At 34.5% G+C, this 25006-nt stretch overlaps 1 protein-coding gene across 1 annotated transcript; it reads left to right on the top strand.

The window, feature by feature from the left end:
• The first annotated feature begins 9311 nt into the window (after nt 1-9311).
• On the top strand, nt 9312-10415 carry LOC131034852 (purine permease 1-like). The gene is made up of 2 exons (XM_059212333.1): nt 9312-9424; nt 9524-10415. The coding sequence occupies exons 1-2, from the start codon at nt 9312-9314 to the stop codon at nt 10413-10415; spliced, it is 1005 nt and encodes a 334-aa protein (XP_059068316.1).
• Nucleotides 10416-25006: the final 14591 nt, after the last annotated feature.

Below are 25006 nucleotides of genomic sequence, written 5' to 3' on the forward strand. Positions count from 1 at the left end.
AAAGCTGACTAGGGTAGGGGTACTATAGTCCAACTATAACAATGAGTCATTAGCCAAAGCTAAAAAAGTTCAACTGATAGGTATAAATTTAATCAAAACAAATTGCAGTTTCTCAAATTGCACGCACACTATCTACAACCTACAATATTTTTTAGTTGTAAATTAGTACAAATTTTAATCTTCTCCATTTTTATGGCATATCTAAAATGTATTTCAATTATCTACCAAAACTTATTAAAAAAAAATTAAAGTGTTTGTATCTAAGTTTTAAAATTAAATTTATTTCATGATAAATTATTTGGGTCGATTAATTATTTAGTATATGAATTCCAATTATTATGAATACTAATTTTAATGAATTCTATTAAATTTAATATCTAGGTCAATTAATATTAATTAAGTTGAATTCTATTTTACTATCTAACTTTAATTTTTGTGGAGAATGAAACAAAAAATTTCATCAAAATATTTTTAGACAAGAAAAAATTTAAGTTTTAATCTTCTCTATTTCTTAACTTTTTTAGTTATGAGTTTTAAATAAATATGTGAAGAAATTTATTTATTATTCTAATTATTATGAATTCTATTAACTATTTTACTTTAATAATAAGGTTAATTCTATTTATCTATTTTAACTATAAAATAGTTAATTCGATTTAACTATTTTACTTAAAATTAAAGATTTGAGTTAATTAACTTCAACTATTATGAATTCTAATTAATTATTTAACTTCAATCTTTTACCTTCTTTATTTAATTTGAATTTACATGGATTTAAGTTAAATTTTATCTCTTAAATTTAAAATTTATATAAAGATGAAACAATATAGAAACAAATATTTATGTATTTTGATTATTAACACCATTCATTATTTCTATAAAATTTGAATCAATTATAAAGAATAATTTAAAAGATTCTTCCATAATGATGGAGTAACTATAATTTAAAGATTGAGTCATATGATTCCATAAATTTCCTTCCCTCTTTTTTATATTTCTTTTTAAATTTCAACTACAAAGTTTTTTTATTTACAAAAAAGAAAAAGATTAAATAGAAATGATGTCACATAGCAATAATTAAGTCATATGATTCCATACATTTCCTTCCCTCTTTTTATATTTCCTTCTAAATTTCAACTACAAAAAATTTCTTATTTACAAAAATAAAAAATTTTAATAAATATTTTTATCCTTATAAATTTATATGATTAAAAATTACAATTTAAAATATCTATTTAAAATAAAGTAAAAAATCATATAAAATCATAAAATAAATTCTACAAATACTTAGAAACCTTTTTAAAAAGTAAAAGTATATTTAAAAAGTTTTTTTTTTTTTCGGTAAAAGGACGAAGCCAAAGAAATTTTATTAATTAAAAAAAAAAGATAACTACACCTCCATTCAGTGTGGGCAATGGTAGGAAAGAATGGATGGAAGAAAACCTCTAGTCTAGCCCAGATCCATTAGTGGATCAGAAAACTAATGCTACAAAAAGCTAATAATAAAGAACATGATACATGAATCCTTGGATAATTCACATCCAGGTTAATCTATATGAAAGAATACTTAAAGATCGTCCAAGATTTCCTATGTGCTGTGATTTGACCCTTCCCTAATAATGATGTCCTCGATCATGATCCAAACATAGCTCTAACCTGAGTTCTTGTCTTCCCAGATTTGGAATAGACCAATCCACTGTTCTGCATAAGAACGTTATCATGCCTTTCAACCAAGATCATCGTTAGAATGTTTAAAATTATTATGTTTTAAAAATTTGACAACAACTTGAAACATAACTACACATATGATTATTAATGTCAGCTTCTCTCTAGGGTATCGAGCCCTTAATCTTATCGTGACAATACCTGCAAGAAACCTTCAACCCTTCCATACAACAAATTACTACAAAAAATGTTAGCCAATAAAGAAACCCCCATCCATGATGCCACACTTATACCAGAACAACCGCTAAAGGTCATTAGCTTATAGAATTGAAAAGAACTAACTTCAAATCCAAAGTATTGCCTGGTCTCTCTTTGGCACTGTGATGGGCCTATCTTCATTGGCCTGTGGTGCGTGTTGGGTTTTCCCGTATTGGTGGATTTTTTCTATGCTTTTGGTGATTGGCTAGATGGCAGGCAGGTTGTGTGGGACTTCTTGTGGTCTATCTCCCTTTGTATTGGTGTCTGGAGGATGGCCTTGGCTGGGGTGTTCCCTACTTTGTCTTTGTGGGTTTACATGTCTTCTCTTCCATAGTGCCTCTATTTTTGCAATGCATTGGTAAGATACATCTTTTGGATCAACTTTGGGGGTTGTCCCTGTGTTCTGCTCTGGAGCCAAGGGCTTCTTTTCTTTGGGTGCTGGTGCTTTTGCTTGGTTTTCTCGGTGGACCTGTATGTTCCTCTCTGGTTCGTGGCTTTGTTTGCTGCTTCTCTGGGGTTTGTATCCTTTTTGGTTACCTTGTGGACTCTTTTGGTCTCCAAGGAAGTTTGCTTTTTGCTTGTTTTGTGGACCCTGTGCTTTTCCAATTCCACTTTTTTCGTGTGAGGTTCTATTGCTGCTTGAATCTCATCTTATTTTCTCTTTTCTTGGAGAGCCTATTGATGCAAATAGTCAGGGTTTGGTTCTCCTTCCCTCTTTTCTCCCTCTCTACTAGTCTTATTGAGGTGGATGGCTCTTCTATTGAGGTGGAGAATGGCTGGATGGGTGAAGCTGGATGGAGTTTTTTGGGGCTTTTGTTTCCCTAATTTTTGTGGTTGGGTACATTTTTGCTTCCATTGTCATGCTTATGTTTCTTTGTCACTTTTATCCTATGAAGGTGGAGAATTTGGTGGAGCCTACTCGCATGGTGTATGATCGGCTTGTGCCTCATTACCTCTTAAAGGTTTTGTGAGCCTTTTTAAAACCCATAATTTCTCCAGCGAACTAGTGTTGTTTTGATCTTTTTGTCTCTAGTAGTGGTGGAGTTGAACTATACTTGACTTGTTCAACTGGTGGTCTGTCTCTCTTCAGTTCCTATTGAGGGGGGTCCTTTTCCTATTGAGGTGGAGAGGAGTTGTGCTAGAGGAGTGCTGACTATTAGAAGGAAAGTCTTTTCTAATTTCAACTTGATGGTTTTGGGAGCCAAGTCAAAACCCAATATAAAGGTTTGGGGAGCCTTTCAAAAACCCCTAGTTCCAAAGCATTTCTTTATGCTTCTGTTCTTGACTCTGGTTGTTATGGTTTGGGGATCCTTTTTAAAACCCAATGTTCAAGTTATGGGTGCCTAAAAAGACCCTTGGTACTTGATGCAAATTAAAGGAGCCTTGTTAAAACCCTTATATCTTTTTATTTTGACATCTCTTGGCCTAGCTTGTTCTCTACCACCTTGCTAGTGTTTAGATTTAGGTTGGTTGTTGTCGATCTATGTTTGTACCATTTCCAGCATTTTTCTTATAGGTTATGGATGCCCGTTAATTCCAAAAGATTCTTGGATCCCTCCAAAACTTGTTATACGGGATTTTGAATCCCCTCAAAACCTGTTTGATATTTAATAAAAAAACAAACAATTTATTTTTTTCACTTAAATAAACTGAAATACAACAGTAGTAATACCAAAATATATTTAAGGTTCTTTATACATATGAAAATTTTGATATCCTACAATTACATAATTGCACAAACAGGTATCCTCTAATCTTGCAGATTTAAAAAATGAAATAAATTAAAAACACTGGATAGCTGAGTTTAAAAGAAACTAAGGATAAAAGGCTTTTTTAATATGCAGAGAGAAAGGAGGAACGCCAAAAATCTTATTCCAAAAACTCTATCAAACAGGTACGTAAACAACTGGGCAAAACAAACACCAAAAAAAGATTACTGTGTTTCAGATAAACAACTGGGCAAAACAAAAGACCAAAAAAAGATGCATAATCTTTGTTGTGGGCATTCAACACCACCTTTGAAACTTATACATCAGATTGCTCTCGTTTATTTTTCTTGAACAAAAGAAAAAATGTCATTCCTTTCATTGCTACCTTTAAAAAATATTAATTTGTATAATTAGTAATGGAACTTAAAAGTTGTTATGAAATAGTTGATAAATATAAATATTTAAACTTTCTAAAATAAGAATGGTGTGTTTATATATTTTTAAGAATGTTTAGAAAATAGAAATATAAATTTTTGTGTTTATTAATCATTTGATTATATTTTTAGTGTTTTTATTTTGGTAACTTATTATTTGTTTTTAGATCATTTTAATTTATTGATATTTAAAATCATTTAAAAAAATACAAAAGTAAAACAATAAATATTAATCATAGAAAAAAAGATGAATTTACAACTTAAATATGACTTTTCTTTACCATTGATTATATAGAAAGATAAATCTTTAAGAGATGTATATCCTTATTTTTATCACAAATATTTGTAAATGTTTCACTAAAAATTTATATTATTTGAGTGTTTTGAGTAACATTATGGTACATGTATAATGAATATCAATAATAAAATATAGCCTATCCCACCTTATCTCCTTAAATATCTTTGAAAGTAAAAATATTATTATAAATTATATCGTTGGCCTTCAATATGCATTCAAACCCCACTTGATGATAAAAAATCAGATCCCCTCCCTCAAAGGCCTTGAAGATGGACTCCTTACTCAAGGGTCTACAAGATACTTTGCTTTTGTGGAAAACCTTTATAGGGGAAATAGGACAATCGTTCAACACTAGAATCTAAGAACAAAGTGTCAACATCAAGCATGATCAGGTCCTTAAATCTTTGTTGGTTGAGCACTCCTCCTCTACTAAACACCGCATATGTCTTGAGAACACACAAATCTTGTCTAGAGAAAATAAATTCTTCAAGTGAAAACTCAAAGAAACCATATAGATCTGCTATCACTCTTTCAACCTTAACTATGATGAGGAATGGCACCTTACTCTTTCATGGAATCCTCTCCTGTCCAACCTTAACAATCATTTATTCCCTCCCCATCATTCAATTTCCCACTTGACCACCTACTTCCCTTGACAGTGAGTCTCTTTCCCCACGACCCCCTTTGCACCTTTTAGCTCTCTTTCTGCCTTTTTCCTTCCCCACCCTTCTTCTCCTCTTTTTATCTAGGCCTTCTTCCTTTACCCCCCTTTCTTTTCATTCTCCTCTTTTGACCTTCCTTTTACTTTCTTTCTTTCTCTTAGGATTTTCCATTCTTTAGCTCCTCCTTTGTTGCTATTAGCTATTTTTAATCCCGTTCTTTTGTTTTATTCTGCCTTTTGGATTTTTTCACTTCTTGCCTCCAATTTGTTTTACCACCTTCTCATATGTTATGACCTCTTGCTTCATAGCTTACTTACTCGTTCTTGATTTTTTTAATTAATTTATTCTCTTTTCTATATATTCTCTTGATTATGTGATTCTTTTCTAATTTGTTTCATTTTACTATAATTTTTCCAATTTTTAACCTTTCTTTTCTTTTAGTTTTTGGTTTATCTATTGTGATTATTTTAATTATTATTCATTAGCTTGGATATCTAGGAAGCCTTTGATTTATTATTTTTCTTTATAAATCTTACTATTTTTGTTTTTTAACTGATTTGTTTATAGATAACCTTATTACTTATTCCTTTTTTTCTCATTATTTTTATTCCCTATCATTTAGCTATCATTATTTTAATTATTATTATTTATTTGTTATCCTTTCTTTTTCTTTTGTCTTTCTATTTATTTAGAATTTAATTTCTCAATTTACATGTCTACTCTTTTAAATTCTTTGTTTTAGATCTAGCTTTTGTGCTAATTTCAATAGTATTTTTTAAATCTAATTGTTTTATCATTAATTTTTTTATTGTTTATATTATTTCTCCATGTCATTATTTTTTCTTCTATTTTTTGATATATTTTTCTTCTTTATATAAATATTTCTTTAAGCTTTTAAGATATAACACATGAGCATGCGTGTGTGTGCGCACACACACACATGTGTTCTTATTCTCTATTATTTTTTTCAAAACTATGTTTAATTATTATTACTTTCTTGTGTTTGTTCTCCATTTAGTAAATAGGTCTTTTTTCATTAAATTATTTTTAATTTTCTTATTGTTTATGGTTTTACTCTCTTGTTTGGTCAACTCTTAGGGTTCCATGTAGTTCCATCACTCCCTTCTCCCATCCCCACTCCTTCTTTTAAAAATATTTTAGTTTGTAACTTACCATTTATTTTTCTCCTTATGCTCCCTCTCATCTCAATGATGGATCATGTAGTGTGATCTGAAAAGTTGATGCAAAAAATCTCACTCAATCAAATCCAAAATCAACAAACCTCAGTATAATGGTTTATATAAATATAATGTCAATAAATTATTTCTTGTCACAATGATAATCTTGAATATTGAATGTCAATAAACTATTTCTTGTTATAATAATAATCTTGATGAGATTTTTTCCACTTTTGTTAAGTAGTAGAGTACTTTAATTTGAATAATAAAGCACAAAAGAACTTTGATATGAAACAAAAATTAACTTGAGATACATACTTAATGAGAACCCCATTATTTTTTTTATGAATTTTTCATCTCACATGTGATGACAAATTTCCATCTTTCATCGTTATATACTTAAGAAGTAAAAAATACTAAAGGTTAATGTAAAATTTATCCAATTTATAAAATATTAAACTTGTTTGAATAAATTTGATTAGAGAAAGGGTACGATAAATTTTGATTTTAGAAATTTGTATAGTGATGACAATTCTTCTATTGAATCGAAGATTCAATCTCCTCCTTTTGTATGTGAAATAATAAATTCTATCTTCATTAGCTTAATGATTTGGTGTCAAAATTAACAAAGACTTAATTCGTGTAATTCAACTCATTTTCCTTATGCCACATACATATCCAAATACATATCCATTGCATCCATCCCTAGACACTTATATTCACATATTATAATATAGTTTCACTATCCATACATTTATTGTACCCATGCATACGTACACTTCCATATACATGTTATCCAAGTTGATTTGCACAAATATTTATATTCCTCCTATCAATGAAGCACTACATATTTGTATCTTTTTTTGTACAGTGAATTCATGTAATATTTGGCCACTAGGATTTTAAATGAAAGGAAGTAGAAGTATGAAATACATGTCCTCCAAAAATGTATGAGGAGAGGTAAATGCAAAAGATTAAACTAATTATAAAGGTACGAGGATATAGATGCAAAAATAATATAAAACAATCTAGTGATTTACATAGGGAAAAAAGAAATTAGAGGAAAATACCACACTCAACATACATTTAATTATTACTCACTAATCAAAGGTTACAATACACTTAGAAAGTCTTAAGACTTCATGAAGGTATCACCAATATGAGAATTTGGAGTAATTCTGGTAGAATAATAGTATTTATAAATCTCATTATCAAACTATTTATCATAGGAACCCAATATATATGAGAAACAATACATGAAATCATATAATAACAATTTGGAAATCATGGGATAAAACCACAAAAAAGGTACCCAATTTAGGTTAAAACTCTAATTCCCAAATCCCAACATGAATGCATAGATTTTAAATAACATATAATTTTGATATGTTGTAATCTCATCATAATACACTCTCATATATCCTCTATGATGTATCATAACACATGACAATTGTTAGTCATAAGTGTAATGCCCTCTTTCAACTCATTCACATTCTTATATTTCCAATGTGATCAAAGGCGCAACCTTCAAAGGCCATAAATTTTTATTTACAAAGCTAATTGAGCCCCCTTTTTAAAGTGTGGAGCTTGAAGATATCTATATCCCAATCATTCAAAAATTGATGTGAAAACATTTAATAAAATTTAAGGAAAAAAAGATATCTATAAATTAAGTTTTTGTATTATATAATCTTAAATTATAATTTTTTATTCTAACTATTATGATTCCGCTTCTTAAACACCTTGCAAAATCAAAAAAAAATTCACACTACCAACTAACCAACTAATTGCTTGAACTTTAAAAGGTCATAGACTTGTAGCACCACCTAAATTTTTTAGTGCTCATTCATCAATAACATTATACAAAATGTCAATTTTTTTCTAATATTGTCCTTCCATCCTCTACCTTGTTAAAAACAAAATGGTACTTAGACAACCATATTCCTAATCCTGTTGTGGACAACAATATTCCTAGCCCTGTACTAAACAATAACATTCCAACAAAAATGGTAAAAGACAACAACATTCCTAGCCCTTGTATCAAACGCCTCCCTCGGATTTTTCTCCCTTTGCAGTCTCGAGGACAACATGCCAGAACAACTAAAATTATTACGCGGTGCTCATCGTAGATAAAACTTTCAGTCGTTGTTCTCGGGAGCTTATTACAATGTATCGATCATAATTTAAACTCTCTCTCAAACCTATTCTAATCTCACCCTCGAATCCAATCTTTTTTAAAATCCAAGGACTGCCGATTCCAATCTAACCCAGTTCTTAATAAAGGTCGTACGTAAGCCCATAATTATCAAAGAATTCTAGCCATGGAATTGATGATGGAGGTAACTATCCATGTGCTTAGGAGGTACATATAATTATAAAACAATATTAGTCATGTTATAATGGCTACACTGCGCACAGAGCAGATTTCGTTGGAATGAACATGCCCATTTGGCATTTCGATTGTATTGATTTTTTAAAGTTTTGGGACTGAAATTTTTCAGCAATGAACGAAGCCCATGCGTCTGCTCTGCTTTTGTATTGTTGTTTATATAGTCATTCTCCTAATAAAGGAGATACTTAATCGCGTTAATGCCAAAGCTTTGCTATTGTTAGCGTCTGTTTACTGCAATGCCCCTCAAAATGTCACGGAAACATAATATAGAAAGTGCCGAGTTTTCATTCCCTTTAAAAGAATGAGTATTATTATGAGATGGAGAATCTTAGTGAAAAAAAGACAGAACAACAGCTATGATTGTGTAGCTGTCGACGTTCTGAATGTTTTAAGGCAGATATAATAAATAAAATGTGGCAATATTAGCATGTTAGAGATCAAAGGAAGGAAAAACGTGGATCTTTGTTAAGGTTTAGTATGGTTTCTAGCCAGGCGACAGCGCCTTCTTTGTGAATGCAGGGGTGAAACTACAGGAATTTTACTGTGTACAAGATTCAGGGAGATCCTTTGTTTCTAGGAATCCCTGAACTCACCCCGAATCATATTGCTTAAATTATTGTGCTGTAGGCTATATAGCATACTATGACCACCCTCCATACTTGACTAGGCTTAAACGACAAAGTATAGATACCTATCTCCTTTAGATTCAGAAACAATGGTTCTCAAGGAAAGCCAGAGAAAGAAAAAGAGCTTGATGGAGTGGACGCTAGTGTTGTTGAACTGCTTGGCCTTATGTATTGGCACCACTGCAGGGCCATTGTCTCTCAGGTTTTACTTCATCCATGGAGGATCTAGTAGATGGCTGTGTTCCTGGCTAGAAACTGCAGGGTGACCCATTCTTATTCTGCCTCTCTGCATAATATACAGAAGGCAGCCAGATGCTCAACATGTTACCCTCCACCAATTCCTTGCTTGCTGTGCAATTGGGCTCATCACAGGGGTGGATGATTATATGGATGCTTGGGGAGTGTCATATCTGCCTCTCTCTACATACTCATTGTTGGATGCCACTCAACTTGCCTTCAATGCAATATTTGCATTTCTCTTGGTACGTCAGAAATTCACCCCTTATTCAATCAATGCTGTGATATTGCTTACCCTGGCCTCTGTCTTGCTGGCCTTCCTAACCAAGAGTGACAAACCCGAAGAGGTCACAAACAAAAAGTACATATTGGGTTTTCTTTTGACAGTTGGTGCAGCTAAGCTCTATGGATTAGTCCTCCCCGTCATTGAACTTGTGTACAAGAAAAGCAAGTGCAGAGTAACATATATTCTGGTTATGGAGATGCAGCTCATAATGTCATTTTCTGCAACTGTGTTGTGCACAATTGGTATGGTAGTGAACAAGGATTTCGAGACCGTTGCAAGTGAGGCGAGGGCATCTGATATTGGGGAAGCTAAGTTCTACATTGCTTTAGTATGGAATGCAATCTCATGGCAGCTCTTCTTCATTGGGGTGTTTGGTGTCATCTTTCTAACGTCTTCTCTGTTAAGTGGTATCATCAAAACTATGTTTATTCCAGTGACGCAAGTGTTGGCAGTTATTATATATCATGAGAATTTCAGCGGGAAGAAGGGCATTGCTCTGGTACTGGCCCTATGGGATTTTGCCTCATATTTATATGGAGAGTATTTGAAATCCAAACAGCCAGCCAATGTTACAGAGATTATTTGCCATCGCTGTCAATTGTCAGGAACCAAGGAAGAAAAATCTGAGGTGGCGGTTAAAGAGAAAAACTCTAATGTTGTAATTCCATAAATAGGCAATGATGCTTTTAAAATTGATCTGTGTTCTATATCGTTGTTTAGACTGTTCTATTGTTGAGATTGAGGTATCTCAATCTTAGAGTTCAAATATTCTAATTTAATTATTTGTTTTATTTTTCATTCTACTTTGGAATTTCTTTTCGAAACTAGTGTCATATGTTGCTATGTTGAGTTTATGATAAATTTTCTATTATGATTATGACAGTTTCTAGTTCAATGGAAGAGTCATGGAGAGTTATATTTTGCCAGATTGCATTTATTGTTTGAGTTCACTTTTGACAAGTGGTGTGAGGTAAGGAAGGCACCTATTTGGTCATGGTAACTTATATGTTATACTTGCATTACATTTGGCAAGATGATCATTATGGACGAGATAGGTGTTGTTGCCTCGGAAGTTGTTGTATACAACATGTCATTGGATTAGCAAGATGTTGTTTGTAACAAAACTTACCTCTTGTTCTTTGAAGTTGGTTTTGGAAACCATGTGCACATACCTCTTTGTGATGAGCTCTATTAATTGTTGATGCCTTGGTTGTTTTTTGGAGAGAGAGACAAGTTAACTTAGGCATTGTTATGCTATTGATATTTTTCTCAAAATCTCTATTGTAACTACTCTTGAAGAGCATTGACCCTGTACATTGTCTTGTAACTATTAGTGTTGCTAAATAATACAATTGAGTCTGGCTTTCAGCATGTGGGTTTTTTCTTGAAAACATTTTTTCACGTATATTTGGTGTTGTGATTCCATTTATTAAATCTGATTGTATGTGTGTTTATCTAATTTGTAATTTTTTAAAAGTTTGTAACAAATTTCTGCATCACCTCTCCTATTAGATTTAGCATTTGGAAGCATTATTCTGCACTTTGTCTTCCTTTCAATTGGTATCAGAGCCTAGCCAACTTTGTTATTGTTGTTGGTTTGATGGATTTTTTGTACTGATCTAGTTTTAGTGGGAGTTTTGCAATAGAAGATTTCAAAACTCTGTTGCAGGTTAAATATGGCAAGCACATCCAACAGAATAGAGATGGATAAATTTAATGGCAGCAATTTTGAGTTGTGGAAACTCAAAATGGAGGATATGCTCGTGGATAGGGTTCTATTGGTTGCAGTTTCTTCAACACAACCCCAAACTACACCATAGGATGAATGGGATAAAATGGATCGAAAAGCCAAGGGTTTGATAAGACTCTGTCTAGCTGATTCAGTGCTCTTGAATGTCCACAAGGAGAAGACTACAACTGCACTTTGGAAGAAGCTTGGTGATATTTATCAAAGGGAAATCCTTGGTAAATAAGTTATTCCTTAGAAAGAAGTTGTATTCTCTGAGGATGGAGGAAGGAGGATTCGTTCCACATCATCTAAATGCATTCAACATGCTAGTTACTCAACTGAATTTTGTCGGTGATAAGATTAATGATAAAAAAAAAATGCTTCTGTTATGTCCTTTGTCGGACTCATGGGATCACTTTGTGATGGTCATTCGAAGCTCAACAACCACTTTCAAAATGGACGATGTGGTTGGTTCATTGTTATCCGAACAGATGCAAAGGAAATATTATGAGATGGACAAGGAGGCCCTAGTTGGTCATGGTAGAACAATGGAGAAAGGCGAGAAAAATGAAAAGAAGGGTAAATCAAAGTCTCCTGAGAGACCTACGTCACCTGATAAAAATTCTAAGGCAAAATGTTGGAATTGTAGCAAATCTGGTCATTTCTAGAAATATTGTGAAGAGGAGAAGAAAAAGAAAAACAAGAATGCCTCTGATTCTGATTCTAAAAAATCCTCTCAAGGTGACATGGATGCTTTTGTCACTACTTTCCTTATGACCTCTCATAGAGATTGGTTTTCAAATTATGAAGAATACGGTTGTGGGAAGGTGTACTTGGGTGACGATTCTCACCTGAAGGTTCTTAGTCGCAGAAGAGTCAAGATTTGATTCCCTGATGGTCGAGTGAAGGGAATTGATGGTGTATTGAATATCCCTAGTTTGGCATGAAACCTCCTTTCAGTTAGCAAGCTGAGTGATGTTGGAGTGTAGGTTGTTTTCTCGCAAAGTGGATGTAAGATGACCAAAGGTTCTATGGATCTTTCTAAGGGTGTTCAAATTGGCACTCTATATAAGGTAGATGGATGCACAGTTCAGTGTAATAGTTCTTCGGTAAAGTCCAAGAAAAGGGCTTTGGATTCTTCATCCTCATTGGCAAATCAAGCAAAAACGAAGACTGTTGTTTCAACATTTAATGGTCATTGTTTTGGGGTACCTAAGGGTGCTAATGCTTTGGAGATGAAGCTCCCAACTGAGAAGACATTGTTGTGGCACCAAACACTTGACCACATAAGTGAAAAGGGCTTAAGAGCCTTGTTGAAGGCCTTGATGATTGTAATCTTGAGTTTGACTTTTGCAAACATTGTATATATGAAAAAAAACACCATGTTTCTTTTTATTCCAATTCTCATAAGTCTTCTGGTGTTTTAGACTATGTCCATTCTGATGTTTTTGGTCCTAATAATGTGCCTTCATTAAATAGATTTGTGTACTTTATTTCTTTCATAAATGACTATTCTAGAAGGACATTTGTTTATTTTCTCATAAGTAAATCTGAATTTTTCAGTCAGTTTAAGGAATTTAAGTCCTTGGTTGAAAATTAGACTGGTAGAAAAATTAAGTGTCTAAGGATGGAAAACAGTGGAAAGTTTTGTTTTGCTGAGTTCGACAGGTTCTGTAAGGACCATGGGATTGAAATACATAAGACAACTCCATATACACCACAACAAAATAGAGTTGTGGAGAGGATGAATAGAATGCTAATGGAGAGGGCTAGGAGTATGCTGAGTGGTGCTAGCCTTGAACAAAAGTTCTACGCTGAGGCGGTAACCACTGCATGTTATCTGATAAATAGATCTCCTACTTTGATGCTCGTTGAAAAGACCCCCATAGAGGCATGGTCTCGTAAAAATCCCTCATTGAGACATCTTAGAGTCTTTGGTTGTGAGGCATATGCTCATGTGCCGATTGAAAAGAGATCTAAATTGGAGAACAAGGTGGTGAAATGTATCTTCATTGGTTATGGTATCGGCATGAAGGGGTACAAGCTTTGGGATCTAGTTCTAGAGAAGGTTCTCTATAGAAGAAGTGTTATCTTATGTGACTTGAAACCTTCCACAATTGATATCAATGTCAATTTGGATATCAAATTTGATATCAATTTCAATTTTGATATTCAATTTCAATTTTGATATTCAATTGAAACCTTATCAAGCAAAAGGCTTCCACCCAAAATTTGTGGTGCACAAGAATTTAGGTGAAATCTTTTTATCTTAAGTTATTTTCGAAATCAATTCTTGAATGTATTCTATTGGAGTAAAGTGAGACACAAATCTAAACTTTCATCTTGATCTTATTGCAATGTTGTGGTCAATTTGGATATTGGGTTTCCAAATTCTCCTCTTCAAGTGTCATTGATCTCTCAACTCCAGATTTAATAATAAATGTTTTCTCATGTTTTAAGAATGGAATCATTGTCCCTTTGTTGATATTCTCATGGGGCAATGAATAAATCTTTTTATATAAAAAAATTGGGTTGGTTTTGGTGGACAAGTTTAGAAAGCCTTGGATATCTTATTAATTGTTTCCTAAATTGCTAGTAGGAGAGATAAATAATGATACTATATTTTCACAATTCATAATGTTGTCTATTGTTGTTTCTAAATTCAATTGATGTTAAGAAGTCTCACATTATCGAATTGAGAAACAACAATAATGAGAATAGATAATCATTAAAATAATTGATTAAATATAATGATATTCCTCTTTACATTAAGAGTTTCTAAATTATAACTTTAATTTAAAAACAAAAAACTATATTTTAAATAACCAATGAACTAAGACAATTTCCTTCGATCTAATAATATTAATATGGATAAGAGTATGTGCAAGATCATGGGGGGCCAAAAAGTGGCAATGGAGAAAAAAATGCATTTTCAACCTTTCCAAACACGCCAAAATTCGCTTTGACTTTTTGTTTGGGTCAGGCGAAATTTGAATTTGGTTTGGTAATACCAAACCAAATTGGATATCTGATTTGTGATGTCACTATTGTGATGTCACCATTGTGATATCATACTTTTCAAATCGGATATCCGATTATTCGACTTTATCAACATAAAAAATATAGTTTAGTAAAATGAGCATAACTTTTGCGTTTCTTATCAAAATTTTGATTTTTTATAGGCGTTGGAAAGGTAATTCATAGACCTATCAAATGGATGAGGTAGTTTGATGATATTATAGACCAAAAATTAATTATAATAATTTTAATTTAGTCCTTCAATTTTAAAACTTTAAATACTAACAAATTTTGCATACAAAGTCTCATTTTTTTTCCTATCACCTCCTTTATCTATCACTTGTCTATATATACTTATATAATATATTTTATATATCTCTTTCCTCTCTACTTATGTCACTTATTTTCTCATTCCATGTAGATAAATAAATTCCCAAGTTACATGCATCTCTGCATATATCTCCATCTTTCTATTCATTTCTATCCCTCTCCCACTCCCTCATTGTCACTCATTTCTATATTTCTCTCTAATAATCTCTCTTCTCTCTATTTATCTCCCTCCTTTACCTTATCCTACCTATACTTATATATTACTTGTCTCTATCACTTCCTTTCTCTCCCTATCTTGTCCCCTCTCTCTATATATCCCTATAGATCTATCTTCATGTATATTTATATCTCATTATCTCTAAATCTCACTTATTCACTCCATCTCTCCCTCCATTTGTCTTACTCTCTCTATCACGTTCTATCCATATCTATCTCTATCTCCATCTTCACATCTCCATCTCTTTCACTGTCAATCTCTCTTTTTATATGTTCCTCTGTCTTTATATATATTCCTCTATACATGATTAATCTACTTCTCTGTGTCTTCCTATATCACCCTCTTGAAGTATCTTTCCCTTTCTCTACTTTTATCTCTTTATTTACCCCATCTTTATATATATTTTTCTCTCTCCCCACATCCTTCTCTCTCTCTCTCTCTCTCTCTCTCTCTCTCTCTCTCTCTCTCTCTCTCTCTCTCTCTCTCTCTCTCTCTCTCTCTCTCTCTCTCTCTCTCTCTATAATCTCTATCTCTCTTTCTCACTCTCTTGCACTATCTATATATCTCTATCTATTGATATTTCTCTTCTTTTATATCTCTCTATCTCTTCCTTTTTTTATCTCTCTCTTTACCCCTCTCTATCCATTTTTCTCCATCTCTTCATATATTTATCTTTGTCTTTACCTCTCTCTTTCTCTATATCTATTCACCTCCCTCTTCCTTTATCTTCCTTTTTATCTCTATCTTCCTCTCTCCTTTTCAATATCTAGATATGTCTACCTCTTTCTATCCATCCTTGTCCTTTAGTTTTTCCCCCTCTCACTTCATACTCTTTAATATCTATATCTTTATTTATGTCCTTGTCCTTTAGTTATTTTCCCTCTCTTTAGTTCTTCATCTCTCTTCACCCTTACATCTCACCTTATTTGAAAATTAGTATATGTGGTGTCCTAAGGGGTTATATCATGTCCTAAGGGGTCATAGAACATCATATGATCCCTTAGGACACAATATGACCCCTAACGACACCATATGGTCTCCTAAGGGGTCATATGGTGTCATAAGGGGTCATAAAACACCATATGACCCCTTAAAATGAAATAAGACCCTAATGACACCATATGGTGTCCTAAGGGGTCATAAGACACCAAATGACCCCTTAGGACACCATACAACCCCTAATGACACAATGTGGCATCGTAAAGGGTCATATGGTATCCTAAGGGGTCATAGGACACCATGTGATCCCTTAGGACACCATATGACCCATAGCACCATATAGTGTCGCAAGGGGTCATACGGTGTCTTAAGGGGTCAAAGAATGTCATATGACCAATTAGGACACAATACGACCCATGACGACACCTAAGGGGTTATATAGTGTTATAAGGGGTCATAGGACACCATATGACCCCTTATAACACCATACGATCCCTTACAACACCATATGGTGTCCTAAGGGGTCATATAACACCATATGACCCCTTATAACACAAGAAGAACCATAACAACATGATATGGTGTCCTTAGGGGTCATATGGTGTCAGGAGACACCATATGACCCCTTAGGACACAATATGACCCCTAATATACCTAAGGGGTCATATGGTATCCTAAGGGGTTATCTGATGTCCTAGGAACCTTTAGGACATAATATGACCCCTTAACACACCATACAACCTTTAATAACACCATATGGTGTCCTAAGGGGTTGTAGGACACCATATGACCTGTTAGGACACAATATGACCCCTAACAACACCTAAGGGGTCATAGGACACCATATGACCCCGAACAACACTATATGATGTCTTCAGGGGTCATATTATGTCCTAAGGGTTCATAGGAGACCATATGACCTGTAACAACACAAAATGACACCTAACGATACCTAAGGGGTCATATGGTGTTCTAAGAGGTCATAAGACACAATATGACCCCTTAGCACACCATACAACTCCTAATGACACCATATGGTGTCCTAAGGGGTCATAGAACACCATATGACCCCTTAGGACACCATACGATGCATACTGATACTATATGGTGTCCTAAGGGGTCATAGGACACCATATGACCCCTTAGGAGACCATATGACCCATAACAACATAATATAGTGTCCTAGAGGGTTATAGAACACTATACGACCCCTTAGAAAACCATACGACCCATAACGACACCATCTAGTGTCTGAAGGGGTCATAAGACACAATATTACCCCTTACGACATAATATGACCCCTAACGACATCATATAGTGTCCCAATGGGTCATAGGACACCATATGACATCATACCACCCTTTATGACACCATATGGTGTCCTAAGGGGTCATATAACACCATATGACCCCTTAGAACACAAGAAGACCCATAACAACATGATATGGTGTCCTAAGGGGTCATACGGTGTCATGAGACACCGTATGACCCCTTAGGAAACAATATGACCCCTAACGATACCTAAGGGGTCATATGGTGTCCTAAGGGGTTATATGATGTCATAGGAACCTGTAGGACACAATATGACCCCTTAGTACACCATACAACCCCTAATGACACCATATGGTGTCTTAAGGGGTCGTCGGGCACCATATAACCCGTTAGGACACAATATGACCCCTAACAACACCTAAGAGGTCATATCATATCCAAAGGGGCCATATAACACCATATGATCCCTTATAACACAAGAAGACCAATAACAACATGATATGGTGTCCTAAGGGGTCATATGGTGTCAGGAGACACCATATGACCCCTTAGGACACAATATGACCCCTAACGATACCAAAGAGGTCATATGGTGTCCTAAGGGGTTATATGATGTCCTAGGAACCTTTAGGACACAATATGACCCCTTAGCACACCATACAACCCCTAACAACACCATATGGTGTCGTAAGGGGTCGTAGGACACCATATGACCCGTTAGAACACAATATGACCCTTAAAAACACCTAAGGGGTCATATTGTATCATAAGGGGTCATAGGACACCATATGACCCCTAACGATACTATATGGTGTCTTAAAGGGTCATATTGTGTCCCAAGGGGTCATAGGACACCATATGACCCCTACTGACACAAAATGACACCTAACGATACCTAAGGGTTCATATGGTGTTGTAAGGGGTCATAAGACACAATTTGACCCCTTATCACACCATATGACCCCTAATGACACCATATGGTGTCCTAAGGAGTCACATGGTGTCCTAAGGGGTCATAGAACACCATATGACCCCTTAGGACACCATACGATGCATAATGATACTATATGGTGTCCTAAGGGGTCATATGACACCATATGACCCCTTAGAGGACCATACAACCCATAACAACATAATATGGTGTCTTAGAGGGTCATAGAACACCATATGACCACTTAGAACACCATACGACCCATAACGACACAATGTGGTGTCTTAAGGGGTCATAGGACACCATTTGACCCCTTAGGACATCATATGACCCCTAATGACACAATATGGTGTCCTAAGGAGTCATATGGTGTCTTAAGGGGTCATAGAACACCATATGACCCCTTAGGACACCATACGATGCATAATAACACTATATGGTGTCCTAAAGGGTCATGGGACACCCTATGACCCCTTAGAGAACTATACAACCCATAACAACATAATATGCTATCTTAGAGGGTAATAGAACACCATATGACCCCTTAAAACATAATACGACCCATAATGACACCATGTGGTGTCTTAAGGGGTCATAAGACACAATATTGCCCCTTAGGACATAATATGACCCCTAACAATGTCATATAGTGTCCTAAGGGGTCATAGGATACCATATGACCCCTAAGGACACCGTACGACCCCTTGTAACACCATACCACCCTTTATGACACCATATGGTTTCCTAAGGGGTCATATGGTATCCTAATGGGTCATATAACACCATATGACCCCTTAGAACACAAGAAGACCCATAGCCACACGATATGGTGTCCTAAGGGGTCATATGGTGTCATTAGATACCATATGACTCCTTAGGACATAATATGACCCCTAACGATACCTAAGGGGTCATATGGTGTCCTAAGAGGTTATATGATGTCCTAAGAACCTTTAGAACAAAATATGACCCCTTAGCACACCATACAACCCCTAACGACACCATATGGTGTCCTAAGGGGTTGTAGGACACCATATAACTCGTTAGGACATATTATGACCGCTAACAACACCTAAGGGGTCATAGGACACCATATGACCCTTAGGGACATTATATGGTGTACTAAGGGGTCATATTGTGTGCTAAGGGGTCATAGGACACCATATTACCCCTTAGTACTCCATACAACCCCTAACAACACCATATGGTGTCTTAAGGGATCATATGGTACCCTAAGGGGTGATATAACACCATATGATCCCTTAGGACACCATACGACCCATAATGACACCATATGGTGTCCTAAGGGGTCATATAGTGTCCTAACGGGTCATAGAACACTATATCACTCCTTAGGAGACCATAAGACCCATAACAACATAATATGATGTCCTAGAGGGTCATAAAACACCATACAACATATAACAACACCATGTGGTATCCTAAGGGGTCATAAGACACAATATGACCCCTTAGGACATAATATGACCCCTAATAATGTTATATAGTGTCCTAAAGGGTCATACAAAACCATATGACCCCATAGAACACCATATGACCCCTTAGAACACCATACAACCCTTTATGACACTATATGATGTCCTAAGGCATCATATGGTATCCTAAGGGGTCATATAAAACCATATGACCCCTTAGAACACCATATAACCCCTTAGAACATAAGAAGACCCATAATGACATGATATGGTGTCCTAAGGGGTCATATGGTGTCATGAGACACCATATGACCCCTTAGGACACAATATGACCCCTAACGATATCTAAGGGGTCATATGGTGTCCTAAGAGGTTATATCATGTCCTAGGAATCTTTAGGACACAATATGACCCCTTAGTACACCATACAATCCCAAACGACACCATATGGTGTCCTAAGGGGTTGTAGGACACTATATGACCTGTTAGGACACAATATGACCCCTAACAACACCTAAGGGGTCATAGGACATCATATGACCCATAACGACACAAAATGATGCCTAACGATACCTAATGGGTCATATGGTGTTATAAACGATCATAGGACACCATATGACCCCTTAGCACACCATACGACCCTTAATGACACCATATGGCATCCTAACAGGTTATAGAACACCATATAACCCCTTAGGAAACCATACGATGCATAATGAAACCATATGGTGTCCTAAGGTGTCATAGGATACCATATGACCCCTTAGGAGACCATACAACCCATAACAACATAAAATTAGTGTCCTAAGGGGTCATAGAACACCATATGACCTGTTAGAAGTCCATACGACCCATAATGACACCATGTGGTGTCCTAAGGTGTCATAAGACACAATATGACCCCTTAGGACATAATATAACCCCTAACGATGTCATATAGTGTCCTAAGGGGTCATAGGACACCGTATGACCCCTTAGGACACAATACAACCCCTTAGGACATAAAATAACCCTAATGATACTTAACGGGTCATAGGACACCATATGACACATAGCAACACCAAATGGTATCCTAAGGGGTCATATGGTGTCCTAAGGTGTCATAGGACACCATACAACCCATAGCACCATATTATCTCCAAGAATATGGTGTCTTAAGGGGTCATATGACACCATATGACCCATTAGGACACAATAAGACCCTTGATGACACCTAATGGGTCATATAGTGGCCTAAGGGTTTATAGGACACCATATGACCCCTTAGGACACCATACAACTCCTTGCGATACCATATGGTGTCCCAAGGTATCGTATGGTATCATAAGGGGTCATATAATGTCCTAAGGGGTCATATGGTGTCCTAAGGGGTTATAGAACACCATATGACCCCTTAGGACACCATAAGACCCATAACGACACCATATGATGTCCTAAGGGGTCATATGGTGTCCTAAAGGGTCATGGGACACCATATGACCTCTTAGGACATAGTACGAGCCATAACAAAACCTAATGGATCATATGGTGTCTAAGGGGTCATACGATGTCTTGTGACCCCTTAGGACACAATATGACCTCTTAGCACACCATACAACCCCGAACGACATTATATGACCTGTTCGGACACAATATGACCCCTAATAATACCTAAGGGGTCATATGGTGTCCTAAGGGGTCAAAGGATACCATATGACCCCTTAACACACCATACGACCTGTAATGACACCAAATGGTGTCCTAAAGGCTCATAGAACACCATATGACCCCTTAGGACACCATAAGACTTATAACAACATCATATGGTGTCCTAAAGGTTCATGAGACACCATATGACCCTTTAGGATACCATATTCTCTCTCACATTATTTCTTTTCCTCAATTACCCTCAATCACCTCTCTCCTCCTATGGGTTTATAGATACTTCCCTCTCCCCCTCTACCCACCCCCTAATTACTCTCTATGTCTCTCTTCTCCTCTGTCCCCATCTCTCTTCTCTCTTTTTTGATACTTTCCCCTCTCCCCCTCTCCTCCTACCCCCTAATAATCTCAAACTCTCCCTCTCATTCTCTCTTCACCCCAATCACCCCCTCCTTCTCTCTCTTCACCTTCCACCTAATTACCTATAGATCTCTCTCTCTCATACTCTCTCTTCCCCCCAACTAATCTCTCCTTCTCACCTCTCTCCCCCTCTCCTTTTTTTGATACTTCCTTATGCCTCTCCTTGTCCCCTCTGAATTTCGTTGCTAGAGATGAGAAGGAAATGCAGAGAGACTAGTCTAGATCTTAGGGAAGAGAGAGTGACATAGAGGAGGAAATTATGAAGAGGTAGAAATATAATCACCTTGTAGAGCTTGAGAGATTTAATGAGGTATTCATTGATAGTTAGAGATATAGGTCTAGAGAGAGATGTATAAATATGGACAAAAGAGAGGGAGGACGAAACAAATAGGTGGTGTGATAGGTTTAGGAGAGAAAGGTGGAGAAAGGAACAAACATAGATAACATGGTTTATCAAAATTTATTGAACTCAATAAAATTCATAAATTTTCTATTATTAATTAATTACTTATTTAGTTTATTTTGAGATGATTGTTACAAAAATTTATGCAATAGGGAAATCATATGAAAAAGTCATGAGTTTTTTATGTTTTAAAAATGAAGGATGAATTTCAATGAATTATAATTATTTTTTAAAACAAACAATTGAAAATATATCTACTCCATATCATAGATCTCTTAATTACCTTTCCAATGCCTGTAAAAAATTTAAATTTTGATATAAAATGCAAACGTTATGCCCAATTTACTAAAATATATTTTTTTATTTTTTCAAAAATCGGATATCGGATAAAATCGGATATCTAATAAAATTAGATATCTGATTTTATCCGATATCTAATTTTAAAAAATAAATTTTTCCCCCCATATTTTGGTTCGGGTTTGCTTTGGGATTTGGCTTGGAAGTGACAAGCTTGGAAAGTCAACTAAAAAAACATGTTTTTTCAGTATTCCTTGATTTCCCAGACTTTACACTAGTGGCTAACAACTTTTTTTATAGCCAAAATTGATAAAACGAAAAGGGTTTTTTAAGGATGTTCTCAACTTTCCAACAATATAAGGCTTGTCTTATTTCGACTTTAATAAATCATTATTATTTATTTTCTAATTGAATTCTGAGAAAAGTTTTGATTGATAGACTTATTAAAAAATACTCATAACTTTCAAACTGCATAATATTTTTTGAATCTAAAACATGCGTCACATCCTATGCTTCGTCTACTACAGGGAAAAAAATTTTAAAAATGAATTTCATAAGGTTTTGACCAAGTTAAGGTGGTTAGACGTAGGAGTTTCTGAATTTCTGAAAAGTTGTAGTAAAAAATTCATAAATAATTATTTACTTTATTAAAAATTATAAAAAAATATGTTTCACATCTAGACATGAGTCTAATACTTATATTATAAATCTTATGATTTGATTGTGAATAGGGTGGTCAGACATACACCTACTTCTTATCTTTTTCCTGAAAGTTTTGTACCACTGCAATGAAATTTGAGATTTTCATCAAATAGGATTTTTTTTTTCAAAAAAAAACTAGTAGCTTAGAAACTACATTCAATTTTCTATAGATTCTCTTCTTACATATTTTAAAAATAATGTTCATAACTTATTCAATTTTTCATGTCAAGTTGCATAACTCTAATTTTTTGAAATTTCATTGCCACTTAAGGGCCTGTTTTGGCACACCATGATCCTGCACATACCCATAAGATTCTCCTTATGTTTGTGAATAGTGATAAAAAATAGTGATCAGTTACAATTTAAAATTCAAACCTAAAAACTTAAGACAACTTGTTAAAATTGGTGAAAGGAAAATTACAAGCAATGCTAAATCTACACCTAAGCCTACCTAGTAAATTTTTTATTTAAAACATAAACATGAAAGTGAGTTAATATTTTATTTTAAAATAGAACATACCAAAAATGTTAGGGGAAAGGATCCAGTAGTCGAGCACGTTCCAATTCTTGTGATAGAAGTTGTTGATTTAATACCCCATACTTGCTAATTCAATATCCAACTTTTGTACAACATTGCACCAATAGTTGTATGATAAGTACCAATAATTGAATGAAATATAATATTTGTTGTGAAAAGTAACCAATCATGTGATGCCACATCAACTGCACAAGTATTGGGGCCTTTTTGCTCAGCTATTGGTCTCACTTTTGGGGGGGGCTGTTTTGGACACCTTGGCAAAAAACATGTTGATGTGGCCCTGAAACCTTAGTTATAAGTAGGGGACTTGCCAAGTAAGCTACTGTACAAAAATCGAAGTGATTTAAAATTTCCATGTAGGATTTCGAGAAGCGTGAAGTTAGGGTGCACAACTATTGGGTCCTCTCCTATAATTAAAATCAGAGATGTGCAATCATCGATGGTTGTGGCAGTGGCACGTAGCACATTGCACTCTCAACAACCTCCATGAGCATTGACCTTTTACTGGCATAAAATTCCATCGCTATTTTCAAAGATAACAGTGTCATTATGTTCGAATGGTACTAGAACATGATAATATAAAGGAATTAATACAACTTTTCTTGACAAGAAACTTGTTGGGATGGTAGGAAAACTCTTTTGTATTAAATTGGAACTATGATAAATTTTATTAACAATATTAAAATTTAGTTATGGTTAGTAGATGGTTCTTAGTCTAAGTAGGTGCATTGATTATGTTATCTTTTCTCACATTCCTTGAGAGTGGAATAGAGTTGTATATTGTCTAGCCAAATGATTGTGATTTTAGGGTTGGAATGTTGCGAGGCCATTTGCTTTTGATTTATCTTGTATGTTCCAGCAATTAACTCTTCTCTGAGCGTTGGTCATTTTTGTTTTGTGGTTAGTAAATATTTATCCCTTTTGTGAAATAATAATAATAATAATAATAATAATAATAATAATAATAATAATTTAAAAATATTTTGTTATATTTTGCACAATAAGATAATGTATAACAAAATTAATATGATTAGATTTTCAAAATATACCAAATAAAAACATATAAAAAATATATTTAACAAAAAATGCATTGCATATGGTTCTTGTCACTCTCTATGATGTGTTTAAAAAACTAGATATGTATTGTAGAGGTTTTGTGAAGAGTGTGTCAAATTAAAATTAAAGCTCTATGCACAACAATTTTTAATCAATAAATTAAAATTAATTAATATATAATTATAAGCTATATAACTATTATTTTTTATTAACAAACATAATAATAATTATGATAACTATCATTGTGCATAATTATAGATGCAATACTTAATATATATTATCATCTAATAATTTTTTTTTTAATATAAAATTATATAAGAAATTATTATCTC

This window comes from Cryptomeria japonica, chromosome 10, assembly GCF_030272615.1.
Source record: "Cryptomeria japonica chromosome 10, Sugi_1.0, whole genome shotgun sequence".
NCBI lineage: Eukaryota > Viridiplantae > Streptophyta > Pinopsida > Cupressales > Cupressaceae > Cryptomeria > Cryptomeria japonica.